The 12,562-nt window shown below is 35.9% G+C and overlaps 2 protein-coding genes across 4 annotated transcripts in view; both read left to right on the forward strand.

The window, feature by feature from the left end:
• The first annotated feature begins 146 nt into the window (after nucleotides 1–146).
• Nucleotides 147–7,512, forward strand: LOC119152937. The gene is made up of 2 exons (XM_037398742.1): nucleotides 147–5,393; nucleotides 7,068–7,512. Exon 1 carries the CDS (start codon nucleotides 771–773, stop codon nucleotides 2,736–2,738), a length of 1,968 nt encoding a protein of 655 aa, XP_037254639.1. The 5' UTR covers nucleotides 147–770; the 3' UTR covers nucleotides 2,739–5,393; nucleotides 7,068–7,512.
• Nucleotides 7,513–9,718: 2,206 nt separating this feature from the next.
• Nucleotides 9,719–12,562, forward strand: part of AOX1 (aldehyde oxidase 1) — a 46,325-nt gene continuing 43,481 nt past the window's right edge. For 2 of the 3 annotated variants that reach the window (XM_037398452.1, XM_037398453.1), the window contains exons 1-2: nucleotides 11,199–11,356; nucleotides 12,447–12,504. In XM_037398452.1, the coding sequence (XP_037254349.1) occupies nucleotides 11,297–11,356; nucleotides 12,447–12,504 (118 nt within the window). In that variant the 5' untranslated portion in view covers nucleotides 11,199–11,296. Of the gene's footprint in view, nucleotides 10,606–11,198; nucleotides 11,357–12,446; nucleotides 12,505–12,562 lie in introns of those variants that run through there. The other variant, XM_037398454.1, reaches the window with a different exon arrangement.

Genomic DNA, 12,562 nt, shown 5'->3' on the forward strand with positions numbered 1-12,562 from the left:
TGTACAGGTGATGTATTTTTCAGAGCTAATGAAAAATAGTAATTTTTCTAATTATTAGTATTTAATATTTCATTATTTGATGTGTGATACAGAAAGTATATCAATACTTCTAAACTAATAAACTAATAAGGAATAGAATGCTCATGCATAAGTATAGGTGTCATGACAATCACTTGTAGAATAATAGTCATTGAAATAACACAGCTGAAATGTAACAAAATTAATTTGAACAGAATAAAGCTTTGATAAGATAACCAAATAATAACTGAAGTCGTTATAGAAAAATACATTTTTTAGTTATACCCAATTTCAAAAGTCCAGCTTTGGTAAAATACGATATTAATTCTAGTTAACTATATTTTTAAGGACCAACCACAGAATGTGTGTATTCACAAAAAGAAAAGCAGCTTGAAATTTTCCGTGTTTCTGGTCCAGCCTTCAGTAATGTTATTCTGATAACTGTGCTCCATTGTTTCTTTCCCTGAGCTGCTGAAATTTTTCTCTTTACAGAAAATCAATTATGCACAGAACTAACTTGCAATAATGCCTTCCTGACTCCTGTCAAAAATACACAATCTCTAAGACAGTCTGGGGAGCTTACAAAACAATGTAATAATAGTTCATTGCCATTCTGTGGAAAAGTGACTGAAAGAAAGAAACATGCAGTACTTCCTAAGTCAAAAACTCAACCTAATATAAAAGATTTTGATGAAAAATGTAGCTCAAATAATTTGCCTCATCATGGTGTCAACAGTGTCAACACCAACGACATGGTTTTGCAGAAAAGTTCAAGTGACTTCGCTCACGTTATTCCTTCACCTGTTAAATTCAGCAATGAAAGTATAGATTTTAAGAAGCTGCTTTTTACTGACAAGATGAAGCCTGAAGAAACTGTTTATGATGCTGATATGGAGCTGACTGCCAGTGATGCAGGCGAACTACTCACAGTTACAGCAAAACACACAGGTAAATTACACCAAAATAAAAAGAGTAATGCCAATTCAGATAAAATATTAGCAAATTTTAGAAAAGTAAAATGTTCAAAGAAGGATAAAGAGAAAACTAAAGGTAAGACTGAAGTCAGTTCAATTTTCTATGCAGAAGAAAGGCAAAGTAGGGCTGACAATAGTGAAGTTTCAAAAACTACTGACTCACAAACTGAACTTTTCCATAGTCAGACAGAACAGCTGCCTACCAGAAATTCTGTAGGGAAGCAGATTTTGCTAAATACCAGCAAATATTATCAACCACAACACTGTCCACATAAAGCTAAAGATACTAGGAGGACATACAAGGTTACCTTCATAAGTACAGGAAAACAGAAGACAAATAAAGAAACCTTCTCAGAAACATTTGAAGACACGGAAAGCAAAGCACAAAAAGCAGACTCAAACTCATCTATCCACAAGATCCCACCAGAAGTTTATTATGGTGAAAATGTACCATTCCAACATAATACTCCTAATATATTGCCTTCACAGTGGGACTTTCTGCATACAAATGAGAAACATAGACGAAAAATAAACAGGAAAACCTTAAAAAACCCTTCTAAAATGAACACAGCAAAGTACTGTAGAAAGGAAAATGGGCAGTGTGGAAAATATATTTCCAAAAGGTCTCAAACAGAGATACACCAACATAACAACAAGAGAAAACAAGACCAGAAGAATATTACAAAGATAAAATACAACAAAAAAGGTAGTTACAAACAAAGTGGAGAAACTGAACATGACAGCATTCATAAAATTACTTGCAAAGCAGACAAAAAGAGTAGCCATCTTTCACCAGGCAGATTAAAACATACATTGGCAAAGGCTAGCCAGAAAACATATGTAATACCAAAAGAAAATTTTACACAGTTCTCACCTTGTAAAAGTGAAGAATTAAAAAATAAGGATACATTTCATGCAGAGACTATTCATGGAAATAAAATAACTGAAACTTGGCAAATGCAGGTAGCTTTAGTGACTCAGAATGTTATAGCTATGAATACACCACAAGCTAAAGAACAAGTCAGTGATAATGGTAGTATGTTAAAGAAAATAGATTCCTCATCAGTGGCACATAAACCCCTTAACTTCAGTAATTCTCCTGATAATCAGGTAAAGCACAAACAGAAATTTGGTTCTGATATTACTGAGACCACACCAGAAAAAAATCATTTCAGGCATATTGATCAGGGTGGGCAGACTATTTTGGATAACGAGGAAGTCCCTCATGAAACAGATTCCCTTATGAGCAAGTTAAAGTCTACAGTTCAAAAATCAGAAAATTTAAAATTCTTACCAGTCCAGTGTTCCAAGCGTATGCCACTAAATGTAGATAGCTTTTCCCAAGAAGGTCTTTCCAATGTGAAGCTCCCAGATCTTGATAACCATGATGCTTCCATGAACTTCTCTATACTGAAAAACTCTGAAATATGTGAGGGAAATGATCATCGTAAAGCACTGGATTCTGGAAAAGCAGAACAAAAACTGGATCATATTTCTAAAGAGACTAACAAAAAGACTCTGACACCTTGTCATGGTAAGTGTACGGGTGTGCCTGAAACAGTGGTAAGGTATCTTCTTTTAATACTATCCTACTATTATTGCTTGCTTAGAGTGATGAAACAGGAGTGGAAAAAGGTAAGACTGAAAATGACTAAGATTATTCATTTTCTATATCATATATCAGTCACTGTATCATTTTTAATTGTAACTAATGTCGTTGTTACTTTCCAGTACATTTCAAGTTGACATTTATTTGGACAGATGTAAATAGTCTACATTCTGAGGAGCAATTATAGTTGTAGCGTTTATTTGTTTTTCAAAGAATGTGATGGAATTCATGAAGCTGGGGATAGAAAAGATACAATAGCTTGAGCTTTTACAGCAGAAAAAAAAGAGCAAACTACACTGATCTTTCATAAATGGAGAACATAGCTGGACTTAAAGATTTCATTTGTATTTCTTTAGAAACACTGCAATTCAACAGGAATTCTGAGATCTAAAAAAAGTACTTTGAGCAGGTTTTCTCTAGAATCTGTCCATGAGCAAACTTTCATGTGACAACCTCTTTTTTGGAGGAAGATACATTAAATTAAGAAAATAATCAAACTTTAGTGTAGTCTGGAAGATAAGTTTAGAGTCTTCTATCATACAATGAAATTACTGTAAAGGAGCTAAAGGAATATATGACTAACACATCTATGCAACAGTTTAAATATGCTTTAGAATGTAACTTTGAAGTTTTGTAGCATGAGAAATCTATTTTGTAAACACGTTTATTCTCAACAAGTTCCTATTTACTTCATTGTCTCTGTCCCAACACCTAGACTAGTTTTCTAGTTCAAGTTAATACTTTGAATCACAAACTATCAAGCAAATACTGCCTTGGCTTAATTTGAATCTAGGACACAATGGCCAAAAAAATCTCCTCTTTTACATGACAACAGAATAGACATGCTGGCAGAATTAGACCATTGTGTGAGGTATCACTCCTGGTAATTTGCATTTGCATCTTTTAATTTTCAGTTTCTTCTTTGGAAGATAGTAAAAGGATCCCATAGTTTTATTGGCTTTAATGATAAATCAGTAAACCCTTATGATCAGTATCGAAGATTACTGACATAAAAAGCAAGCTAATCATTTGATCTTCATCCATTTAGTTCAAAAAGCTGTTCAGTTTTGTATCCTACATCCAAATCTGTACCTTGAATTAAAAGAAAGCAAGGAAATGACATCTTTTCTGATAATACCAGCTCCTCTGATCACTACCTTGAGCTGTACTAAGAAATACACCTGAAAGTCTACTGTAATTAAAGTCTCTATATAGTTAGATCTATGTGAACATAAATATTCACACTCAAAGGCATCCAACTTTCCTAAATAATGCGGTGTCATAGATGTCTCAAAACTCTTACTGCTTAAAGGGAAGCTGACCTGATCTCTAACCTTAAGCTTTAGGAAAAGCTCAGAATAACAGTTTACTTTCACTTTAAAATTAGTACAAATCAAGATTGATTTGTGAGGCAGCCAGACTTAGGAGGTTTTTTGTGATTGGAGAGCCCTCTCGTTTAAAGCAAATTAGGTCTTCCAAGGGACTTGTTGCAAGCAGCCCAAAGTCACCTTAATATGTCTCTTGTAAGTAAAGTTAGCAGAAATCCAATGAAGAACCTCTGACTTTATGTCTCTGCCAACACATTTCAGAAGACGATGAAACTGAGTCCTACCGACTGAGACATTTCACTTGATCTCAGCACAGAATTCTACTGCAGGGCAATAGTAACTCAGCACTATCAGCTTGACTATGATTTAAGAGTGTGTATGCTAGACTGTGCAAATTGACAGGTATGTAAAGTGATATAATTTATTAGTCTCAAGACAGACACAACAAAAAATTCATCATTTATCCCATATGCCTGTGAATTTCCTTCATGAGATCAATAGCTTCCTTTTGCTGCCACAGAGGACCTAAGGTAAAGCATTCAAACTCAAAAAGTAAAGGTAAGAGTTTTAAATTCAGTTCCTTTGTAAAATTACATTTTACATGTTCTTATGTTCTCATCTGGATGCAGTAGTTCTAAAACTTGACCTGTATCAGTGAGGAATGTACATTCTTGGAAGAATATACAAGGAATACAGATTAAGATTATGTATTTCATCTTGGATTGCTGTCTGCATTAAATTATAGTGCTTTTCAGAAAGACTATGATCTATTAACGGTTTAGAACTTTTTGAAATGTGTGTTAAATAATAATTTCAGTATTTCTCCCAAGTTATCAAAATATTTGTCTACAAATTAAATATTGATTGTTTGGTCTGGCATTCAGAATTTGTTTTAAAGGATTATAGAAAGCTGACATAAACAGTACTTCTGCCAAGGCTGGTTACTTTTTTTTATGGAGTATTCTGCTTGGACACAGTCAGTGGTTCAAAACACAAGGCACTGTAAATACTTTGGTGGTATGCAGTTTTGAAGAGAGGGAAGCTCACTGAATCACCTTGCTATGCTCAGTTTATGCACATATGCCCAAAGAGGAGGCATAAAGTTGGAAAATGCAGTACTTGAGAACTGTTATACAGATTGAATATTCAGATTATATATGTATGCCCTTCCCCTGCATCCCATTTTTTATTGAGCATCTTTAGAGTAGGAGCAGAAAGAAAGTACCTGAATAAAGAAATACTGATTATGAATTGAAAGTTCACTTAATGATTCAGAAGATATTTTAAATAAGGCATATAAACTACGGTGTTCACAGGGAGAAAGGCTTTGCAAGATCTGAGAAATACTAGTACAGGATCTCACACTTCCCTACCTAAATACCCCAAAGCTTTAGAAGAAAACTTGGCAGCACCAACTAGACGAGGAAAAGCCACTGTTTGCTACAAAGAACCCAATCTAAACCGGTAGGTATACATAAATCAGGGCTTTTGTTTGTTTGTTGGAGTACATAACTATCTATCCTCAGTAAAGATTTGCTATTAAAACACCCACCCAAATAAACAGTTCAACTATCTCTTTTGCAAAGATACTTCAGTGTTGATATAAAACATTTCCTGTTAGCGTGGCAGGCTTTCCAAGTGCCAAAAACACAAACAGTACTCAAGTCTCAAAATTCAAATATAGCATATAATATAACATTTCATACTAGTAGTGAATAATAGTGAATTCTTAATGTTTAACATGATATAAACCCCTTTAGAGGTGGATAATTGTACATGTTACATTTAAATGTAAACTTCTACCACATTAATTTCCTTGTAATATTGTCGAGTGGCAAGATAATTTGTGCACTAATATTATAGAATTCAGTTGTTTTGCTTTAACTAGCTGTATCTAATAAAGGAAATAATTTCAGTTTAAGATATATTAATTTAATAATTAGTTATTTACCTCTCAGTGTTTCTTGCTAATTTAGTGGCACGGGATTTCCAAGATTGTTAAAAGACAAGACATAAATTTGTGTAATAATTATTAAAATTTAAAATACAATTTTAAAGCCAAGCTACTATTAAGAAAACTAATACATTTGCATTTAGGTGAATAGTTCTAAATCCCAATGGACCTTTAAGTTGGTAACTTCTGAAAATATTCTGAGAGGTTTTTGCCACAAAGTTGTTTGGGTTTTTTTTGTTTGGGTGTTGGGTTTTTGTTAAGTATAATATTAATCTAAAGAAAATTTATGCTGTGTTGTGTGTATTAGTAGAATGCATATTAATGAGTTAAAGATGGTATAAAGATTTCCCCCTAATAGTGTTGAGAGTGAAAGGATTATAGCAACTTAATTTATGACAAAAGTGTAAAAGGAGTGTCTTCCTTTTCTGATAAAACTGTGAGAGGAAAAGAAAATAAATCCACAGACTGAAAAATTTAGCAGTGTTCTCATATACCCTCAAAACATTTTTGTGTACCTCTGTAAGTAAGCAAACAATTAATTGAAGCAATGCAACTGAAAATAAATAGGAGCTAAAAGTAATGTAGGAAGTGGATTTTCACATTACCACTGTTTTTTCAGAACTATTTATGCTAGATAGCTTGTAAAAGAAATGCAAAGAGATCAGAATTACATTTTTCTTATACAAATTGTATTGGATGCCAAAATGCTGTATTACTATGATATAGACACATTCTCCTCTTACCCCACAATGATTGTGCATTTCTGGAGAGAGACAGTAACTAATAACAGAAAAAAAGGTGGCTGTCACTCAAAATTTTAGATTATTGTCTCCTATTGATATTTTATTTTCAAGTATACTGTCCTAAATTAATGCTGTTAAGCTTTTGGTTTAAATAATTTTTGAGTTTTGTCTTACAGGAATCAGTTACGATTACTCAGATATTAATATGATACAGGCCACATAAAAAGACTACTTTTAACATTATTTTGGAAAACGGTAGTTATCTATGTCTTGCTATTTCAGACATTTATTTTCTGTAACTTTAATTCCTTTAGTGTATCAAACTTCCATTGAGTGTATTTACCATTTGGAATTATTATAATTACATCATTATTACAATTATAGTTACATAGGTGCTTGGTGATTTTCACACATGATGTCTTTTATTTCTTTTGTTTACAGCAAATTAAGGCGTGGGGATCCATTTACAGATACACAATTTCTGGATTCACCAGTCTATAAAGTAAAAAATAAAATAAGTTTTAAAAGTAAACACAAATTTATTTGAAGAAGACAAGGCTATTGTCTGTACAAACAATACTTCTAAAATGGGTACAATCTTAAATATATTTTTATATATATGTGTTTAGCAGTATAGAGTAGTTACTGTTCTTTGATTAGTAAAGGCCTTCCAAAGTGGAATTTCCTGGAAAGGAGCCCCTACATAAGGGACACAGAAACCTTTACTGAGGAAGGCAGATACAGGTTAGGCTCTATTCTTGTGGTTTGCATTTCTGGTCAGTAATTTATAAATGTTAAAAGGGTTTGCAGCACTTTTTAATTTGTTAGAAAATTGTACAGTTTAATAAGAATTAAAAATAAATCACCTTTGGGAATTTTATTGTGAGTTTTTCATAATTACCATGAGTAGAACCATTTCTCTGTGCTGCTTGGAACAGACACAAGCATCCCAAATTTTGATAACTCTACTGAAATAGATACAGTCTCTTTTTCTTTTATTTTCTTTTTTTTTTTTTCTTTGATAGTTGACTTTTGGATTTTACAGAATCGTACTAAAATTTGAGGAACAGTAGAGAGAAGTCTAGTGTCCAGAGCATGTGCTAGAGGCAACCAGAAAGAAAATAGCACTGCAATAGAAATTCAATAGCAGATAGGATCCATACAAAGCACCACCTTGAGATTCCAGTTTAGAGAGTGCTAGTGTGGTAGCTAATACAACCACATCGTACCATTTGGCTATCGGGTTTTTGTACTGCTTCCCCTCTGGATTCACATGAATCACTTCTGCATTCCATAATGCGCTGTCAGCTGACAGTTTTCTGGCATTTTCTGAATCATAGCTGCTGCTAGCTGCAGGCTATAGCTCACAGTCAACATAACTTTAGGTTATATTGGATAAGGTTTAGGTTCATTTTGCAACCAATATAGCCATAGCTCATTTTTAATGAGATACAAATAAGATGACTTCTTTCGGTTATAGAAGGTGGTCCTCCACACAGTGTGCAGTTATGCTGAGGAATTCCTTACTACAAGAGTAGATGTTATGAGTTTGCATGGGCTTAAAAATTGGACAAATTAATGGGAAAAAAATTATGAGGAATTACCAGAAACACCATTTCTGGCACAGGATGTCCCGAAACTGCAAATTGTTGAAGGGTGGAAGGGTGTTCTGGAGAAGCCTTACTACGCCTTTTGTTAATTTTTTAAATACATTTTCCAAGGGCATTCACTGCTGAAATGTTCTGAGACCAGTTCTTTGGTTAGCCAGACCTTTGGTCTGATATCTTACATGTTTTTTAACAAGTGTAACTGATACTTTTTCAATTTATAATGTATTCTAAAAAATACAAAGCTGTACTCTTTGTACTTCATTGTAGTTTCCATTGTAACTTGGGAAGTTGATGGAGAAAATAGTCCTGGAAACTGTTTCCACACATGTTGAAGTCAAAACAGCGATTGGAAGTAGTTAGCGTTGATTTAGAAAGGGGAAATCATGCTTTACTAACTGATAGCCATCTACAATGAGACGTTTAGCTTGGTGGGTGAGGGGAGAGCAGTGGATGTTGTTTATCTCAACTTTGGTGAGGCTTTTTGCATTATGTTTGATAACATCCCACGGGGAAGCTGGCCAAGTATGTGTTAGTTAAGTGCATGGTGAGGCGGGTTGAAAACTGGCTGAATGGCCAGTCCCAGAGGGTTGTGATCAGCGGCATACAGCCCAGTTGAAGGCAAAACACTAGAGCTCCATAGGGTTTCCTGCTGGGGCCAGTACTGTTTAACATCTTCATTAACAACCTGTATGATGAGACAGAGTGCAGTCTACAGAAATCTGCAGTCATTACAAAACTGGGAGGAGTGGCTAAAACACTGGATGGTTGTGCTGCTGTTCAGAGGGACCTAGACAGACTGGAGAAGGGCCAAGAGGAATCTCATGGAGTTCAACTAGGGGAACCGATGTCCTTCTGTGAGCTGCCAGAATTTTGGCTGCGTGTTTTAACAGAAAAATGAGTTACAAATATCACAGTGTATTCCTGGATATAGCTTTCAGGTGTGTCCATTCTACATGTAAGTCTTGAACTATAACCATAAACAGTAAAGAGGCTCAAAAGCTTTATTTACAAATGTTTAAGTAATACAACAACTATTTTCTGTTGGGTTTTTGACAGTCTGTAGCTCCAAGGAAGCTTCCTCAAGATCCTGTATGACATTCTATGGAGTTAAATATGCCACAAGCAAGGTAGTTTACATAGGGGACCTTTATCCCCTAAACAGAGAGCTTGTCTAGCTGTGGTCACCAGTTCCAGAGACCATGCAAAGACTGTAGAAGTACAGCAATAAGGAGAGCAAGATGTTTTCATATAAAACCTCACAGGAAAAACAAATATTCCATCAGCATGAAAATTCATCCAATACGAAACTTAGGTTATCACCCAGGTAATGTCATCTGTATTGCAAAACAAAGCTGTTAAAATTATTATCTGAGACATTTTGGCAAACAGATTTTTTTCTTTCCGAAACATGCTGTTTATGTCACTACATTAGCAAGACCATTATGAAGAGGTGCAGAAACGGTTGGGAAGATAGATTCTGTCCTGATTAATTATTTTTTAAATAATATTGACACATAGAATATTTTTATAGTTTTTTCTTGTATTTTTTTACCAAGTGTAATTAATTGTTTGCGTTTTTTTTAATTTAAATGTTCTTGCTAGCTTTTACTGTTTGTCAACATCACCAGCTGTGTCATTAGAAATCCAAAAGAAGTATCTGTTACAACTTGTATTCCCTGTGTTGGCACTGCAGCAGCAAAACACAGTGTTTTTTTTAAATGGTTGTTTCTCTCTGTTGCCTGAGGTTTGAAAGCAAGAAACAGAAGCAAGAAACATGCTTCATTTTCTCAGAAAAAAAATAATTTCTTTGGAGGTGGTCTTCACTGTTTTTTAGTGTTGTTCCACACAGCCTCAGGTGTTACCAGCTTGACTGCTAGGGTGTTCAAAAAAAAAAAAAGCATGTAGTTTTCAATAAAAGTATAAGGCCTCCGGCTTTATGCCTTAGTTTCTTGCAAGCCTTTTAGTGTATGTATTTTTCAAAGTAACAGAGGATAAAGAAAATGACCTGAAGATGTGCAGAAGTCACTTTAAGTAACTCTGAAATCATGTTATTGTTGCTACTGCCCTTCTTTCCTTGTTTTCTCCATCCTTAACTGTTTTTGTTGCTCAAATTGGTGTTCTGTACAGAGAGGAAATATACTTTGTTATTTTCTAGGATGCACTTCTTTTAACTGTTCTGCAGAATGATCAACTGCTTTAGGTACTGCATAAATAATGTTACATTGCCTGTTGAATCTTCACTAACTATGCTTGTTTTACCAGGTCAGTTGGTATATTTTAAGTTCTTGCCAGAAAAAAGCTCATGATATTTGAGATAAAAATTAATCTGTGGCTGTCACAGGGATCGAGGTTATTTTGCTGAGCATCAGGTAATTTGAACTTATTTTTATAGCTTCAAAGCTGCTTTTCTCATGTTTATTCAATCTAATTATTTTTACATTTTAATATTTTAGTATTTTAGTTTACCTCTAATAACGATTTTGATTGGTTTTGAAGTAGGAAAACTACTTCTGCATATTTAGGTAAACCAGGAAGAGGAAAATATTTATTAGTCTATAAACCCTCGCTTGCACAAGTAGCCCTTACAAATGCTTCTAACACCTCAAAATTACAGCCGGTTATTTTGCGAGTGCAAATTTATGCACAGTTCCCATTTGGCTCACGATCACTACATTGCGGATTTGATCACAGTTCAAAACTGCCTTTGGAGATTTTATTGCTAGTAGCAACAGCGCTCATTGCTAATGTGGCCGTTTTGCTCTGGAGGAACGTGCATGTCCTTTGAGAAGGCGTGAGGTCTGAATATACCTTACAGGGATCCAGTAACTAAATGGTGCGGTTAGCTCTAAACGTGAAGAACTAATGACGTGTAACTCTCCTGCGCACCGCAGCTGCGATACTCCTCCGCTCCGTCGGCGGCTGCCCGGCCCCCCCCAGCCCCGCCCGCGGCCGCCGTGCCCGCCCCGCTGCGGCGCGGCCCCGCCCTGCCTGCCAAGGGGTCTCCAGCGGCAGCTGCTGCAGCTGCTCGGGAGCTCCTGCTGGTTCCGGGGCAGGGGTGCAATGTCTCTGCAAGGGGCGGCTGGGGCTGACGACCTGATTTTCTATGTAAATGGGAGGAAGGTAAGTGCTCCCTGAAAGGAGCGTGAAGAAAGGGGGGCTGCAGCTCCAGAAGTAGCCCCAAAGGGTGCAGGCATAGATTTGGTTTCCTCGGACTTCCTCATGGGACTATAACCAAATCCTCACACAGGCCTCCAGAAGCATTTCTTCCCATCTCCTCCTTGCTGAGTAAGAAGCGAGACAGCGTCTGAGTATTGCGTTACTTAGCTAATGATCTTCTGCATACAGCAAATGCTGTTAGAAGGCGAGAAGAAGCAGAGGACAGGTGTGATTACAACATTCCATTTTAGCCAGCTCTGTTGCATTTGGGGGGGAAAAATACATAAAAGGGAAATGAACTTCCAACTGGGTATCAAATCTGGTAGGTAAGCAAACTAGTTTTTCATTTGTACGTGCCTGGCTTCTCATCTTTGATGGTATCAGAGAAGAGGTACCAGGTTTTCAGAGGCACAACAGAGAGACTGCAAGACTTGGGTGCCAAAATATGGACTATTGGCCAGTGTAAAGATAATACTGAAAGATCAAAATTAAACTGGTTGTTGATTCAGTGAACTGGAAGGAACCAGCTGATTCTAGAATAAGAAATACTGTAACCAATCAAGAATTTAGGCATTTCTGTTGCACTCTGTTGTTGGTTAAAGTTTATATAAATAAGGCTGGAAGAAAACTGGTTCCTGCTGACAGCCTTACAGGCTTCCTGTTGTGTTCATCCCAGTGTGTTAAAGTGCCAGGGAGACTCTGAAAGCTGCAATTAATTAATTCTTTGTGCTATGCTGCCTCTATTTTAGCAAAGGCCTTCATTTTTATTTCTAGTGTGGCTGAAGGTAACTTCCCTCAGTATGACCTTCCACTGAGCAGCAGTTATTTTTAGTGGTTGCGAGGTGCCCTGGCACTTCTTTCCTGGAAATGTTTGTCTGAGACAGAATTTCCAGAACAGCCCAAACTCTCCCGTGGTCTTTGGCAATTAGTCTAGTTCTATGAGAGGGAACCAGAGAAGGATTTTCTTCTGGCTTTGTAGGAATGTAGTATGAGCCCTGACTTTTGAAAAGCCTTGATTCCATGGTTAAACCTTGTTTTTAATTTCTTCCTGCAGATAATAGAGAAAAATGCTGATCCTGAACAAATGCTGTTGTCTTACCTGAGAAAGAGACGTATCCTTTTCTTGTCTGTTCCCTTAAATCACTCATTTGAAAGTCTTATTTGAGCAGA

Source organism: Falco rusticolus, chromosome 8 (genome assembly GCF_015220075.1).
Source record: "Falco rusticolus isolate bFalRus1 chromosome 8, bFalRus1.pri, whole genome shotgun sequence".
Classification (NCBI taxonomy): Eukaryota; Metazoa; Chordata; class Aves; order Falconiformes; family Falconidae; genus Falco; species Falco rusticolus.

Coding starts and splice junctions, on each gene's coding strand:
- LOC119152937 (XM_037398742.1), top strand. CDS start 771: ATGGTTTTGCAGAAAAGTTCAAGTGACTTCGCTCACGTTATTCCTTCA.